General features: G+C 41.3%; 1 protein-coding gene across 1 annotated transcript in view; it reads left to right on the forward strand.

Moving 5' to 3' along the window:
• The window catches only part of LOC107185845, a 236,165-nt gene that overhangs the window by 115,300 nt on the left and 102,503 nt on the right, over window positions 1–18,362 (forward strand). Inside the window, exon 5 of the mRNA XM_015573617.1 lies at window positions 9,144–9,256. Coding sequence (XP_015429103.1) covers window positions 9,144–9,256 — 113 coding nt within the window. The remainder of the gene's footprint in view (window positions 1–9,143; window positions 9,257–18,362) is intronic.

The raw sequence follows: 18,362 nt of genomic DNA on the forward strand, positions 1-18,362 counted from the left end.
GTCTCAAGACTCAGGAGTTCTAGGGGCTAAACAGAACGGTTCTGTCTTCGCGTTGTACGATCAATTTCGTTATTCAACGACACGCGAGCCTCGGAATTACAGCCGTTCCGTGACTTCTTTACGAGCAAAAACTTCGTTAGCCAGACCAATCGTCTTTTTGTTTTTCGTCCTGCGACAGAAATTGGATCCCGACATCAAAACGTCCCCTTCCAGACAACGACAGGCGTTTTCAAGAGTATCCCCTGGAATCAGACATCGAATTCTCATCTGGACCAGATAGAGGCCCCTCCGTCCAAACCTCCAGCGATTTCTTTTCCCGGATAACACGAATAATACCTGTCCCATCTGTATCCCGCGTGAACTCCTTGTCAGCATCGAACGGTTATTTTCCATGTTCTACACGAAGTCAGCCGTTGGGTCCCGCCTGTTTCCCGGCCGTCGTTCTTCAATTCAACCGTCGACGCGATCCCCTGTCATTACAAATCCGATTTCGACCGAGGAGCGTCGTTAACTCCGAAGGTTTTCCAGCCACATTGACCGTCGACGCGAAGGCATGAGATCAGTATTATGATTCTTAACAGTGAAAATGACGAGGGATCATCTTGTTTCTCTACACGTGGTAAATAATAAGCAAACTCGCGAAATAAGTATTGTCAATATATTTTATTTCTGGAGATACCTATTTCAAATATTTCGTGAAATCTCTCAACACCATTTAAGTAGTTTTGTGAGTTGGTATCACCAGTGGTCCGCTGTTTTTGCCAAGAATCAACACAATATGGTTTTTGCTGTGTATGTAAATTTAATAACTTTGAATATCAGAAAAGTACTGGGTGATACTCATATGACGCCAGTGTCGCATCATCGGTTACTAATATTCCGTATGCAAATGATTTTTATTACGCACCGTTCACAATATATCCTTCCATCAGTATCTCTTACAGACACAAATCCCGGACCAGTCACAGCGTTTGAATACCGTTCGATCGCCATTTATCGAGAAAAATCAGAATCCCCCCCGTATTTTCTTTTGACGATATCTTCAGGAAGCTTCCCTGGAATCTCTCCCCTGGGCGCGACAGATAACCCGCGTCTTATCTACATCTCCGCGTCTCGCTCGCCCTGGCAGAAATTTTATTTTCCTTTTGTTCGACGCGATCGAGATGGAAAATGCTCATCCTCCTACTCCTCCCGCGTCTGTAACACCAGCCACCTCCGACGACGTTGCTTCCAGTTCACTGGCTGTCGCGCGTTCGAGATTCGCGACGTATGGATCCGCCTGAAGAACTACGAGGCATATTCCAACGTCCAGGTTCTTCCCTCAGTTTCCCTTCTCCTCTTTGGTCCCATTTTTTTCTCGATTCTTAGACGTTTTCCTCTTTTGAGGGCCATTCCTGAATTATTCCCACGAAACCGTCTCTCGTCTTTGATTTCTCTTATCTCTCTCTCTCTCTCTCTCTTTTCCCACCTTAAAGAGCAATCAGAGTTCTCGAAGAATACGATAGCTGCTGACCCCTGAGGAGGACTGCTCGCGATATCTCTTTGGAGCGTAGCCGTATGTTCCGCGAGATGTCAATAAAAATGCAATTTCCATGGACGTATTACGCGACGCCTGGCGTAATCCCTCGCGAGAGATTTGTTTACTTACATGTCTACGATATATTGGACCGGGGAAAATATGGATTCACGCCTCAATAGAGGTCGACGAAACATTCAGAGCGCGAAGGAATTGACAGAGCTTCTTCGTGGCCTTTCCACCTCTCGCCAACCGTCGGCCTCCCTTACCCACCTATCCAGCCCCGCGACCCCTTCTGCCCCTGCGGAATTTTTCGTATACTTCGCTCGCGCGCCATCACTCCCTTTATTTCCTTTACATCCGAACTGCCTTCCGATCAGAGGCTTTTACTCTTCTGTGCCAACCGGCTGTCGAAGTATTTTGTAATCCCAGAAAATGGTGTATTCCGAAAGGAAATAGATTTCACCCCTGAACGCGCCCTTTATGCACGTCTGAGCCTCCGATATTCTTGTTTCTAGCCTTGTGTACACGGGGATTCCACCGCCGCTGATTTATCGGGATCTTGACGTGGAAAGTTTTACCTTCCTCGGCGGCGGGATTGTACACGCCATTAGGACGCCTATCACTCCGATTTCGTTTGTTTTCGTCAGAATTTTCGCATTGGCGCAGGATCTGGTAAATATTTATACGATTTCTGTAGAGTACTCATTTCTCTGGCGTTAAGTTTAACACGTCGTGTTTCAGTTAACTTTATGTTGTCGAGATAAATTTGAAAGATGCTGAATACATTAAAAACTCCATGAGAGATAGAAACTCGAGTCCATATATAAATAAGGTTTTCCTTGTAGCCTGTCAGTGCCAATAAGCTTGGCTCATAAATACGTCTTACATTTACGCTAGTCAGAGAAAAGGTTTGAATATTTTATTAACGCCTTATCTACACTTTCTGTCAAACATGTCCCATAACACGTTTCCGCGCTGTGTTCGTAAGTAAATGAACCTAATATAGATGAGGAAGAAACGTACATTCTAAAATATCATCCAATGTGGGCCATTTGATGTTACCAGCGATTCGAAATTTATATACCTGTTCTTGCCACGAACTAAGCCCCCCGTATACATAATGCATGCCGCGGCAGGGAGAAAGAAGCGCAGGAAACTGAGCTTACCGAAACCAGACAGCTTAACGTCCCCTTTTCTTTCAATTTTTTCCTCGCCCAATCGTTTAATCTCCGCGCGTAGCTTTGCCAGAGAACTCGCCCGTTGGTAGCCCACAGCGCACCCCCTCCTTATGGGATCAGACACCATCCTCATGCAAATAACGCAATTAAGAGATACGAATATGGCCAAGATAACGTTCGTTACACCGCCAGTCGAGACATTTCGGCTCATGTTCTTGCTCTTACCTGTCTGCTGATCTACATTTATACATGAACAGAAATTTCACAGACTGTTGAAACAGTTCTAATTCGAGGTGTACGATCGAACGATTCGTGATTTCGTCGAATTTTTCATTGGTAACGGGAGAAAGCCTGAGAAAAAGTAGATGAAGACGGGTGGCGTCGAAGTCTCTCGCATTTTTCTGAAGGAAGGCAATAAAGTGGATCGCGAAACGTACAACTGGAGGAAGCCCCGCGAAAAAGAGAAATATTGTAAAAGGAGTAACTACTTTTCTGTATGGGATTCGAGACAGCGCGGCCGCGATTGAAATATGGGAGGTAGCAGCGGAGCAACGAGATAAGGGGAATGGCAGACGGTCGATGCTCTTTAAAGGGATCGCATTGTTCGCGGATTCGTTTGTCCAGGCCACTTTCGCATCACGGATATTCCACAGCCCTCTGCCCCTGCAACCTATTAATCCGTAATTAATGCAGGATGAGCCACGATGCGTCCATGAAATATTTATTACTGGAAAGCAGACGAGTGGAGATCAGTGAACATTTCGCGGGGAGGGTGATATTGGATGACGCGGCATTTCGCGTGGTCGCTATTTAAACTCTTTGTGATTCAAATTTTGTATTTCGGCAAGGTAATTCGGCAGCGTTTGAAAAAGTTCGAAAATTGGGACACGTTGAACGCATCATTGAAAAAATTAAGATGCTTTAGTCTGTTAGAGGGATAAAAGAAGGTAATTGAGAATTACAAGAATTATTGATTGTAAATGTTATATTTTAGGATTATTACTTTTGTTTTAACTGAAAAAAAATGATACCAGGACTCGAAATGATTAAATAACAGTGGGTTAAATGTGTCGTAGATTGTTGCTTTTGTATTCACTTTTAAACTTCACAAACAAGTATCTAATTTTCAATTTTAACCAGTGTCTTGCCTAATTAACTGAATCTAATCGTTGAAAAAGACAGTCGTAATCTACTGTCCTTAAGTGTTCACTGCGAATAATCTTCATTTACTTTCTTCCTTGTCTAATCGTGAAGAGTATTTCTCTACTTCTTACCATCGTATTAGATTCATAGAACAATAATAGCTGACTTCATATCGGCAGTTTCATAGTTCACTATATTCTGCACAGATGAATCAAAATACCGTTCACTGTAATTCACACGAATACTACAAACACATCATCATCTTACCAAATTTTTCAAAAAAATTTCTACATATTTTATAATTATAACGGAGACAACGTTACCTACCAATTTCCTATCGGTAAATCACAGAATATTCATTATCAGTAAATTACAGTAATTAAATTAATTTACCAATTTTAACATACAAAGCACAATTAAAAATCTAACCTTTATTTTCGTGTGAAACTGGACGAACGTGGGTTAATGTGAACGTGGGTTAACATGTCCATACGATCATTTATTTGTTCGTCGACCGAGTATTAATATTCCGCCATTCATCTGCGAACACACGTTGATACAAACGCGTGGGAAAGTACTTCTGTCGATATCATGCCCCGCGGCGAGCATTACATTATTCTACGTGGCACGGATGCGACCGTGGAATTAGTTACCTTAATCGCGTATCTCTAGATCGAGGGTGTGGTTCCCGCGTAGAGACGAGGGAGTATGTTTCGCGAGTAGCTGATTTTCCGAGCTCGTGGCGGACGTGATTGGAATTCGAAACGAATCCGTGGAAAGAAGTTCGTTACAGTAACGAACGCCCCCGCACCTCTTCCCCCACCCCGTCACGGGGTCGAGTTGTTCTTAATTCTCTTTCGGAATAGCACACCAAGCCGCCGAATCCCTGTGCCAGGAATCTAGAAATCGGTTCATCGACATTTCCACTTTAAAACCAGCAACCGACCCGTCTTCGTCATTCGCTCCTCTATTTACAACGTCCACCGACGATCCTTACGGCCGCCGGCAGTAAATTATTTAATTCCCCGAGTGCCTCGGTTCCAGCCGTCCGTTCGGGAATTACTCCGCGAAACCAGAAATACCTTTCTCCTTCCATTAGCCTCGCGCTTCACGTTTAAAAAAAGAAACGAGAGTCACAGCAACAATAAGAACCGTTCAAAAGGCAAGAATCGTTTCCCTGGCATCACCCCTTCGTCCCCCGTCGTCCTCGCGAAGAAAAGGTTATTCACCGTCTCGGGAGCGCGATGTTAAGAGCCAACCCGCCCCTTTGTCAGCCCTTTCGATGTTAACAAGAGGGCCTCCAGCCGTCTATACCGCCGGTATACACCACCGACAGATTTTCTCGCACAGGTGCCAATCGATTCCACCCCCTTCGCCCTACCCTCCCATAAAACCGAGATTACCACTTGCGGCGTCGTAACGGAACGTCGCGTAAACGCCCCGTCGGTTCTCATTCCAAAGGGATCGATAAACGTGTTTCAAGGTCCGAACCGTTTGACAATAGACGAAACGATTGAACGCTCGTTCAACCTTTGGCGAAACGACTTTCGAAGAGTTCCTCGTAAGCGACGCTGTTAGGAAACATTCCGGTGAATCATCTGTGACCACCGTCTCCGTTGGAATGTTTCACATCCACGGATTGGGCAACGAGTATTCATTGAGCCAAAGAATTCAGTCAGCAGATCTCATGGAACCAAGTCTTGGAACACCTAAACTTAAGAACCTATTTCTGGAGTCCTCCAAACCCGTGGAAGCTAAGTCTGAGGACCCTGGAATCTACGAATCCAACGTTGGAGACCCAAAGATTCAAGTACCCTAACCTGAGGTCCCAGACTCTTAAGGTCCAAATAGGGAACGATCTGGGTCGGAGGACTCAAATCTAAGACATCTCGTTCCCCAGTTCCTAAGGACGTAAGGATCTAAGACCCATGGTTCTGGTCACGGGCCTGGGTCATTTGTACCCTGGGGTCTTCGGCTTGACTCTCTGAGTCTTCGAGGTCTGGGAACCTCAATATTGAGTCTACAAATTTGGAGATCTTTCAGTTTGGGTCTTCGAGGTCTGGGAACCTCAATGTTGAGTCTGCGAATTTAGAGATCTTTAAGTTTGGATCTTCGAAGTCTGAGGGCCTTGCACGCTTTGTAGACAAGGACTTGCCCGCAATACGATCCCAATAACGCCGAAAGTTCCTAAAGACGCAGCCCGCCACCGAATTGTCAGCTAATCAAATACAGTGGTTGACAAAGGGCCGAATGAAGAGGAGACTTATTGTAAGTAAATGGAATTAGTAGTTACGAGTGTCTCGAGTAACCTCTGGCCCCGGCCCGACGCTAACCCAACTAGAGCTAACCTGACCTAACTGAATAATTGAATTAGAAGTACCGTCTCCGGCGTGCTATACCTCGTCTACGGAATCCTTGCGTCTACCTTTTGTCTTCTCTACGCGGTTGCAGTGGAGTTGCATTCTCCCCCCTTTGGAACTTCTTCTCTATTGGTTCCTTATCGCCGAATAGTCCGCTGGATGAGAAGTTCCTACGTCGCTGAACGACACAAGCGGACGTAATTCGTAGTTAAGTGGACGGTTGTGATTTGTCGTACCGGGAAATGATTCGGATTGATTGTCAGAATAATCAGGGTTAATTTTTTCTAGCAGATTAGTGCATTTAGTTGGTCTTTGTCCATTAAACATTTACATTCATATATTGTATTTTACTTTTACTTTATATATTATTTCTCTGCCTTTTTTTTTATATTATTGTAATGACTTTGCTATAGAAGGTAAATAATTATTATCATTGAAGGATCGGAGTAAGAAACAATTGGATATTTAAGGATATGTTAATCCGTGAAAATTTTAACTATTTGTACGTGTTAATCGTGCTGGGAAGTTTCTTGTATTAAGAACCTGATTGAACTCAAAATAATACGACAACATTATTGTCGCGTTACTTATCTAAAGTTTACTATTCAGATATATCGTGATGAAATCCATTTGACTAATTGTAAGTTCGTATTATTATGATTATGAATATTTATGTACGACATGTACAGTGGTTACTTTGACCGTTTGTGATTAAATTATAATTATTAGAACCACCCACATAAATTAAAAATTTTACAATTTTCACTGTATTTTGCATAATTACTTATTCTAAGTTTAATTTTTTGTGCATTTCTAGTAGACAATTGTTAACTAAAATTACCCAGTATAAAGACCGACATATTATGATTTTGTTTTTACACGAACACAAAAAAAAACAACATAGTAGCTCTAATAATTTGATCACCCACTCTAGCTACTATTTCAAATTTGAATGTTTCTTCGTGTAATGGCACTGGTCACCAGTGACCACTGTGCTAATCAACCCATTGAACTTTACTAGAATTTTTCTTTTGCTGTTGCTTTTGTATTATACATTGAAATATGCTGTAAATACATAAAATCCTCAGTCTAGTCACTACTCTCGCACGTGCAGACGATATCGTTTCTTATGGTTCGAGGATAACGCGTTTCACGCTCCGAGATAACCAGTTTCCGGTGCTAAATCTCCAGAGTCGTCGGTGTCGAGTCTCAAGGCGCAAGAGTCATCAGTCTCGCGCCTCACGTCCTCGTGTCACCAATATCGGCTCGGAAACCTGGACCAGCTCGTATCACGTTTGACGTTTCAATGTAGGTACACTGTCGATGGTTCCGAGCATACACCTCGCGTCAACATAAATTTAGCTTATCTTTTTCTTATTTTGAACATACACCTCGTATCAAAAATAGATTACCTCAACTCGTTCTACATAATCAGAAACAAATTTCCAACTGTACCTTGCCGAATCTACATTTCCAATCCCAAGTACTGGGACACTTGTCAGATATTATTTAAACGCAATGAAATGTTACGAGACTACTGGGGGAAGTAATGAGTATTGTTTAGAAGATGTACAATATATATAAAATTATATGTTTCTGAAATAAAGCGGGGATCCTAATCCTTATCAACGTGAGTGTCTAACTTTCCGATGCACAATTCGTATCTTTGTGTAATCAATTCTTTTCATTCGTATTTCCTATCATAGGTATATATTACCTTTAAACATTACTACATTTTATTTTCCTTGTCAAAAGTTACAGTTATAAGTACATAGTCATTCCCACCATGGCATAAAATAAACTTCCAGTAGGCTAGCCTCGTCCCCGACGGAGGGGACAAGAGAGATTAAATTACACACAAATTATTGGTCATAAAAAAAACTCAGAATTGTGCTCAGTGCTCTATACAATCGTGTCGCCAGACCCAACTGCAGGCAGAGGATACTCCACTGGCTTCGGTCATCTCCTGAAAAACGCGAAAACTTTTCTGTTCGGTCCAACGGTTCCCAGCCCATTCCTCAAGACACTCGAAAATGCAGAAATCCTCGCGAGATATCTCGGTTTAATTAAAGGAAGAAGCTCGTGAACGTTGGAGCGCGAAAGCCCCCCGTTTCCCTTCCCTTTTTTTATTTGGTACGTACTTCGCGAATGACCGAGTTTCCACTCTCCAGCAGAAGTTCAGATATCGATTCACGTCCATTCGACGAAAGACTTCGACGTGCTTGCTTTTTAAACCGGCTGCCCCAACAGGACGAACGTACCTGAGCCTGGAACGACGTTCGACCAATCTCGTGGAATCGTCACGCCCGACGCTACTTTTTTTCTGACGAGGCGATTTTTCGAACCGAAGAAGACATATTCGGCCGTGCACACCGCCCTCCTCTTCGTCATCGTCGTCCGCGACAAACTTTCCCCCGAGTTCTAGCTTCCTGGGGGGCACTTCGTGCAGCAGTACCAATACTTTTCAGTGCACGACTGACCGGTTCTGCGTAATAACACGTCGATACACTCTATTAGTTTCGGGACACGTTTCCGTTTTTCCGGACGTGCGCCGCTGTTGCTGCTGTTTCGATTATCCTCAGCGTTTTAAAGCGATTGGAAGAAACATATTTGGTGGAGCCTGACGGTGATTCTCTCTTGCGAATGAAGGATCGGGGTGTGGGTATAATTTTGTTGCAGTTCTAAAAGAATACTTTAATGGTAATACTTTAATATATTGATCGTGAAGTAAATTTTGCACAGGAAGATGATATAAGTAATTATTTTGGGGCTTTAATCATAAATAATATTTTTGTCCCTAGTATGTTTGTACATTTAGTTTAAAGTTAAAGATTAGTTGTGCCTGTAACGACATTCACACATCTCTCGTTTTTGCAGATAGGTCTTCTCTTCTTATTTTGCTATTTATGATATTTTAATTTCTGTTGTATTCACTTGTTCCAGGATAAACGAGAACACGACGAGATCCCAGTTTTTGGCGTACTTCAGCTTCTCGTCCAAGGCGAGCATAACCGTTGGCTGGCCGGTAAAAGGCGGAATTCCGGAGAACAATACTGGTAAGACGACACATTATATTTAATTTATTACTACGTTAATTGAACAACATTGTATACGATATTTTTTTTTAATGTGTCTGTGTGCAATTGTTTGGTGAAAACTTCACGAAACTTAAGAGGATCAACAAACAGCCTCACAATTATTGATGGAATTCATATTATCCTAGTCACAGTTCGAATTTGAAACCTCGTTTTTAAATTGTTTGTATCACAGAAATTGAGTAAGGGGAGGCTTGATTAGAGTCGACACAGTACCAATGAACTCGGTTCAAATAAATCCACGCCTGATAGTCTCGACTGAGCAATCGAGGGACTCGGAGTACCCAATTAGACCCACAGACCCAGCAACGAGAATCCATGAAACAAAGGATTAAATCAGCAAAAACTATAAACTCAAAACTAGAAATATCCAAACCAAAGGACCAAATCCTGGACTTCTCCAAACCCGTTGAGCTAAGCTTGGGGATCTAAAATCCAAGAACCCAAGCTCCAAGATACTGCGACCCAAGAACCCAAGCTTGAGATCCCCACACTCTGTAGACCCAAACTGGAGAATCCACTGACCTGAGTCTCAAGCCTGAAATCACCTGTACTCAAGTACCAAAGCCGAAAACCCCAGGAATAGCAGATCTAAGGGCCCAAACCTCAGACCTCGAGCTTCAGAAATTGGTTGCCTGCGGTCATGGACTTGCGTGCTCGAGTTTTTGGAGTCTAGAGACCTCCATGTTGAGTCTTCGAATTTGGAGGCCTTTGAGCTTAACATTAAACCGACCACGACCGGTCAAAATGACAGATTTTGACGTACTAATTCCTACTTTTTTTATGGGTTCGGTAGTTTTAGTGTTTAGTCCTCAACGTCTGGGGACCTCAGACTTGTTCTTCTAGTCTGGAGGTTCAGATTCAAATCTGTCAGTTCTGGATTATCCTGAATGGGGTTCCCTTCACCATTCAAGCTGAATCAGGTTCTTTGGTCCTGGATTGCTCTGATGCAAAACTTTCGGCTCTGAATTGATTTGAATCCTCCCTTGTTACCTGTTACGATGCGAATCCGTCGGTTTTCAATTGGTTTGAATCGGATCTTTCAAGTTTGAATCGGTCCTCACCGCGTACCGTTCGTCTGAATCGATTGGAATCAAAAGCTTCCATACATGCACGACTAAGCAGCTCAAACATTGATCCGACAAGTAATTGACTTCATTAGCAGCATCCTAATCTGCTTCTGGGATATGGTTTCATCGAATCATTATCGATGGAAGTTTCGTCGTTAATACCCTTGAAGTTCGACATCAAACGCCTGACACCAGCATTCATCTCAATCGAAATTCACGATATATATACAGAAAGCACAAACAAGAAGAAAGCTTCCCTGGCCGTTTCTACTTCTTCAATACGAACAAAAAGAAGACCATCTACCAGTGATACAGTTCTCACAAAGTAACCTTCCCCGTCCCAAGCCCGCGAACTTTCGATCAATTTTCCGTCATTCTCCGCCGGAAAGAAACGTCTAATCATCCTGAAAAGAGACATCGTGGACGAAACAACGGGGTAAATCTATCCGAAACATCGAGAGAACAGTAGACACGAGAAAAGACCGGGAGGTAAAAAGTTTCCCTTAACAGACCGTGGACCCGGCAAACCGGGCATTCCTTTCTCCGCCGGAGCGAAATCCGGGAAGAAAATGTGAGAAAGGCTCCGGTTTCGAGGACCCTCGTGCCCACGGAACGTTTGCACTCGACGTTAATTCCGGAACGGCTGGGAAAGCTGCTCGTGGATGCAGACGGAAGAGGAGTAGAAGGTCGCGGGGATGGTGTAAGGGGTGTGGTGTGGGTGGTTGGGGGTTTGATACGGGACGGTGGACGCACGAATTTCCTTGCGCAAACAGAACGGAGGCGTAATTTCTCCCTAGTTAGGACGAAAATTATGCAAGCTTAAGTGCAGGACAGTCCGGGCTTAACCGAATAAGGGCAAACGTGGATGAGACTCTTCGAGGTCCAGGCGAATTTAGATGTGTTCCGGCTAAAGCGATAACGACTCTTCGAAACCGGACCGCTCGATCGTCCCAGGAACTTCTGTGAATTGCCATTTTGAAAAGTGGGTATGGCCCAACCGATACACCAGCGGGATCGTCGCCTATTTCCGAACGGTACCTGGTCGACGAACTTTGTCTCCGGCTCAAAATTCCGTTACATTCGCGCACGTGGCCTGGTTGTAACCGAAGGGGGTATAATGACCACGGTCGCCAGGTTCCTCGTGGTCGATTCATTTGTCGACCGAAATGAGTCTGCGAATTACCAGATAGTAACGATTATTTAAACGGCGCTGGTACACCCAGCGAATTGGGACTACGGGATTGGGAGATCCTCTGAAGGTAAATCGTCCGAATCGCTTGGGATATAGGGTTTGCATTTTAGGAATAGGCTGCTCAATGGGATGCTGGTTCTAGATCGGCGTGTAGCGGCGGTGGGAGTATTAACACATCGCTTTGTTCGACTTTCAATTGGAAATTCTGTTCGTAGTAACGGTTAGGTTAAGGATTATTTGTAGTTATTGTATTAATTTCAATGAGGGTACAATTTTCGAAACTCGGGTGAACCATATGACCATATATAGAAACATAACCATATATAGAAACAGAATTTCGTATGGTTTTGTAATGTTATAAATTGAAAGTAATCGTGACATTAGTATCGAATTATTAACGACAAGGTGTGTTACATTTTCTGAGTATACAGAAAATTACAGGTATTCTTGTCGAGTGTAATTCTGCATTCTATCAAACAGAATGAAACCTCTCTTGGCCATATAATGATCGGGATTATTCTAGTGGGCCGATTACAGAGGGCCCTATTCTACTGGTCTTACAAAGGAAGGCAATTCTACTTCTATTATCGGATTAGGATTGATGCGCTTCTTCAATCACTTCTATTCGTAGCCACGAAAATCGATACTACACATTTCGTTAATAGGCTCAATTCGTGTACATGCTGTAAGCACAATCAGTAGATATTCCCCCGAACGATTAATTTTCTATCTTTGTTAACTGAATGAACATCGAACAGGCTTTTACGTGAAATTGCACGTTCCAAAACAGAAATTATTTCTGCATTTTGTAAATGGGTTTTCGTATTCCTGTTCGATTAATTCTAACTGGATGATGTTCCCTGGTGTCCAGTACTGTGTAACATTATCGTACATTTTGCACTTGTACGGTCTCGCATTTGAAATAATCGTGTAACACTATCTGTTTACTGATTATTATACAAGAACTACTTTACAAAACGAAGTTTACTACTAACACGGTTCATCTATTACAAATCAATAACTTTTTACTTCACTTCGGAGTAACAACATTAATCAATGCATAAGAGAAAAAAGTTTGTCCGAAAAGTCTCTCCGAAAGTGGTTCAGTATCAATTTTTCATTTTGATAAATTTATAAACAGCAATTTATATACAGATTCACGAAGTTCCCGTGATAGGAAATTTTATTTTTCTACCGTGTCGGTGAAATTTCCGTTAACAACGCGTCACGGAGAACACGAGCTCGTCAGGTTTCAGAAGGCTGGATTTATGATTTTAATCGATCCATCGAAGGATACGCACTCGATAGCGTACCAATTATCTCTCCGTATTGTATTCCGCATACGTATTACTTACACGCGCACCAGGGGTGACAGCGCACGCTCACTACGTGAACAATGAATAATTTATGGAGACCGAAATTGAGCTTTACGCCACCACCAACCACGTTCGATCGATACGACGGATTATTAACAGCGCGTCGAATTGAACTTCTGCCACGAACGCCGCGAAATAAAAACGACCGAAATCGGGGGGAATTTTTTCCGTGGCACCTTCGACACACGAATCGAATTATCCGTTGAGCGCGATGGAGGAAAAAAAGAAATTGCTGCGACGAGAAACCGTACAGTATTTCGACTTCCTATTACGTCGACCCTGCATTTTTTACGATGCAACCACTATCCTTCTATATGACTCCCTATTTCCTGCGGATCGCCAGACGAACACGGGACCGTTTTACGATGGAATGCTGTTTGACACGCAATTTTACAGCGAACCGAGGTATAAGAAATTCAACAGGATAGGTCGGCGCTAAAAGACTTAGAGGATTTTGGAAATTTTTCGAAATGTAACTTTTCGTACCCCGAAAAATTACCTTGCACCTTTTAGACCGTACTTAACAGTGATATCGGTCGATCCAATTTTTAGGTTAAACAATAAACTGTATGTTAAGCCTCGACTTTTACATTTTTCAGATCAATGCAGATGTAGCCAGTAAAATGAAGATATACCATTATTATTCATGCATTACTAATTTACATTACTGTTTCTTCTTTTTTTTCAAGAAATAATTTTTAATGGTACATATGGAAGAAGTAAAATTTGGCATAGGAATTGCTGCTTCGTAAAACCTTTTTTCAAACAATTCATCGTAGTCAAATCTACCAGCAGGTTATGTAACATTTCATTCATAAGAGTTACACTTCACGAACAGAACCAAAACATTTTCATTACTTTCGTAGTCAGGTAACGATACCACCTGTGTTGCCCCTTTAACCTTTGCATGACAATAGCTGGGTCACTTCGTTCAGTATGCCTCAATGTTTCGAGGAATGAGGATCTATCTTACGCATGAACAAACATCAACTTTTACAAAAACGAAAATTTTACATTATTTTACAAAAATTCTTGTAAAAATTAATGTAATATTATTATATAGTGTATACAGTGACTAATAGGAGTCACGGCTTTCACGTGTGTCAAGTGAGGATTAACAGCAACAAATATTTCAGAACGTCTCAGCAGTTACAGAACGTTCGTATATAACAAAGACCTCAAACAAACATTTTACCATCAACAATCTATTTTAAACGCTGCAATACATTGTTACAACACTCTTGAACAAATTTCAAAGGACCACATCCACCGTACATACAAAATTGAAATCTGTGCACAAATCAGTCCTAAAAGTCAAAGAACGATCTAAGTACGTTTCCCCAATGACATAGGCAGTGATGCTGTTTACGTGGCACAGGAGCAACAGTAATTCCTCCCGTGGAAAATGGGGTAGTATATGTACCACTATAATATCCTTGAAGTAGTAATAAAGGGGAACATGTGCCTGGTAAAAGCGAACAGTAACCACGTATTATTCATACACATACACATACCTTCACGACTACGTGTATCGAGCTACTTCGTGGTTCGCGTCATACCTTCCCAAAGAACGGATTTAAGGTTTCCTTTACAACGAAGACGCTGTCCGGATGCTTCCATCGATAGGGAAGAGCGAGTTTTACCGCTCTAGAGTAGCAATAAGAAAGGTAGAGAGGATGAGTCCGCGGTGGTAAAAGCAGTCTGGGTGAAAGCACCCCCGTCCTCCCCCTTCAACAGAGCAGCCCGTCCACGTATAACGAGACGACAACGATTCTCGATTATCCCTGGGAGAAAGCCGAGGCCCTTCCATATGCGCGAGACGTACGATTCCGGGTTAGAACGTGACTCCACCCATCGGATGAGGTCGCCTACTTTCCTTTTATTTTTTTCGGCACCGACGAAGACTCGGGTCCCTTTATCGAGGGATCGAAGCGAGATGGGGTGAGAAAAAGTCGGCGCAAAATGAAAGAGAAACGAACGGAAGTGTCGCGTGGGCGATCGAAAAACAGATCAATCGCAACGGTTTTCTTTCTATAACGTGTAAATCTGCTCCTTTCCCCTCCTTTATTTTCGTGTTCTACTGTTTAATTCAATCTCGGTTTTGTGATGTCGAGGAAAAGAACGGTGGGAGAGGATAAAGAAATCCCATGAAAATCGTAGAATCTTTTATATGGGAGATTGCTCGAATTCGAATAATATTTCAGACGTTCTTACGGAGGCTGACGCGTGGAAGTAGTATAAGTCGGCGTTCGTCAGACCAGTCGAAGTGAAGGATCAATTGGTAAATCGGACTGTTTTTGGTGGTTGGTGGGGGGCAAGGATTTTCGTTGGGTTGTGGAATGGGGGGGAGCTGAGGTTTGAAGAAAAACGCACCGTCGAGCGATTGACAAACAGATCAATCGTCGGGTTTTACGTATGCGATCCTCTTACCTAGCGATTTGTTCCGGTGGCTTCAGACGTACGACGGCTCGCGTTTGAATACGATACTAAGCGATTGCACGTGGACCTGCATTTGTCAGCGGGAAAATGTCTTACTCCGGCGAACGGTGTGAATTCAAGATAAAGAGTGGGAAAAAGGAATAGTCAGCGAAAATATTCGACAGCACGTATGTAATATTTAATACGATATTTTATGTTTGTATACTGTGCTACACCAAATTTCGATGTATTCTACGCATACATCGTTGTAGATGTGTGAATTTAGAGTGTAAATTTTTTTAATGATTTTAAATTAATATACAGATAATATTTTTTAATACATCTGGTTCAGTATTTGAATTGTCATTGAAATGATTTCGACAGAAACTATTGACATTGCCCAGTGAAACAGAAATTTCAGAAATAGTTATATTAGATACTGTTTATTTCAAGAAATGAAATCATACTGAACAAGGTATTTAAAATAATTGTATCAAAATTACGTGATGTGGATATATTATTTTGAGAAAAATTGTTGCGCGATGTAGATACATTCTTTTGAGAAACGTGAAGTATTAGCAAATTCTAATAATAAAGAATTGGGTTGTTCAGCAAATTCATGGCTTTTTTAATTCAATTAAACCCGCGGTCTATAGTTTTAAATTTACATCATATAATTTTATTTTCATCTTAGCTTTAAAATTTTTCTCCATTTTTGGAATAACTGCGTTATACATACATATACATATATACTTTACAGCATTTCATTTGAATTTTTCATAAAAAACGAGAAATTAACGAGTATCACCTACAGAAGGTACATTTTGAATTTTTTAACATAATCATAAAATCAATTAATATTTAATTTACAATCTTTCTGAACGACTCAGTATTCTCAATGGAACACTCAACAAGGTTCGCGAAACCAATTGATTCGTTTTGAAATCTATCATTGGCAAACTAATCTATAATAGAGAGAAATCATAAAAAAATATAAGGATTCTGTAAAAAATTACACATTTTGTGCATGCGTATATTTTTACATACTGCTAATATTTCATATTAATAAAGTTCACACGTGCGAAGGAAGTACACAGACTCATGCAATGATCTAGTATAAAGTCACAGAACGACATTCAGGGAACATAATTCATTTTTCTGATAATAGTATAAAAGCTTTTTTTCTTGTTGTTTTATTGTTATTGAATGGTTTCTTGTTTTCTAAAGCACTTTGCAACTTCATTTAAAGACCATTCTGTAGCTATCGGATTCACGCAACTTCTTCCCGACGAACTCCTGCATATACTTCCCCGCGCAACACGCGATTCTTCGACAAGCTGCCGCATAAATGCACTCTCCCTCTGCCCTGAGAGGCTGTCGCGTCATGACATTTGTCAGATTTCATTTCCAGACTCCTCTCGCGAGTTCAGGAGTAATGCTTTCCATAAAAAAAAAACTGGGGACCATAAAAAAACCATTCAGAGGATCCATCTGTGTCATTTTAAGCAGTGAAAATAATTTCTTCGCTCCTCTTCTTTAAAACAACTTCGCACTTGTATCGTGGAACTGTGTAGCCTGAAATTATGTAACCCTGTTCAAACGTTCCTAATAGATGAATTGTTAAATATTTATCTATGTGTAACGGTTTCGATAAATTCTTTATTACAAATTCTAATTTCAGTTACTAGCATCTGGTATGTTAAAGTTCTCGCCGAGATCATGTTCTGCTTAGAATTTATTAATCAAACTTACAATATATAATTTATTTCGTATAGTAAGTAAACTTCGTATTATATGGGACATATCATACGTGAATCTATAGAACTGGATAAAATAGAGACTTCAAGAATCTGTGATAAAAGCATTTATTTATATACAATGTAATAAAACCATTGATGAACAAAATATAGTTTCTCACGTGTAGCTTCCGAAAATTGGAAAAATTGAAAGTTGCACAAATATCTACTGCCTATATGCAAGTAGTGCCTGTTATATTTATACTTTACAAATATAGTAGTATTATATACGCAAATGAATACGCAACCTGTCGTTCGAAAGGTTTGAGTAATGGTAGACAAACATAGAAACCTGAATACACATTTTTCACCATCAAAATGACAGTTCATCGATATAGGACGGAAAATACCTAGACAGAATATAGAGTTTTTGTTGTTGAAACGTAACGGGATTTACTTTGAGCCTTCTGGATGATCTGCCAACCGTTTTGCAACGCATCGAAAAGCAGAAACGTTTTGGTGCATGAATTGTGCTTATCCAGGGGGCTCGAACATGCCGAATGTAAAAAATTTGTGAATCGAAAATAGGATTTTGATAGTCAGAATAGCAGAAATTTATCTCGTTAACATTTAACACCTTTTACATTCTCTGATTTCATATTCTTTGTATAGCGATATCCATAACAGCCTTTGTATTCATTCTTTCTCATCTAATTAGTACACTTTATCATATTTTTTACTCAAATAAATACAGATATTCTTCATAAACCGCGTTACACGGAAAGTTCACCGACCCGACACAGCATCTGCGCAATTTCCTCGAAAGGTTACACACTGATGGTCTATTTTATACCTCGTATTTGTTTGGGCAACACTCTGGTACACGTGGATGTCCATTTAACGGTTTCACTTTACCTTCACTTCCCTTTCCATCTTATCCGAGGAGAATTTTCCTTTAAACAGCGAAACGGAGTCGACTAACTTTCCGAGACTGTTTCAGGTCAAACGATCCCGCGGTGGTAATTGCTCCCATTTGTGCGAAAAGATCGGCGGACAGTGCTTTAATTAACACGTTGGTGTAATGTTGAAAATTCGACTACCCTCAGGACTTCTCTCGTACTTAACTTTTCCCTTAGTTTGCTCTGTTAAAACTCGTTTCCTCGAGAAAAAAAAACAACTATAGTTACTTTCGTTTCTTTTTCCCGGTGTGTACTTATTTGCAGTAGCAATAGTACCATCGTGACGGTGAACTCCACCACTTTATTCTTTCAATAT

Source organism: Dufourea novaeangliae, unplaced genomic scaffold, assembly GCF_001272555.1.
Source record: "Dufourea novaeangliae isolate 0120121106 unplaced genomic scaffold, ASM127255v1 scaffold56, whole genome shotgun sequence".
NCBI classification, from domain to species: domain Eukaryota; kingdom Metazoa; phylum Arthropoda; class Insecta; order Hymenoptera; family Halictidae; genus Dufourea; species Dufourea novaeangliae.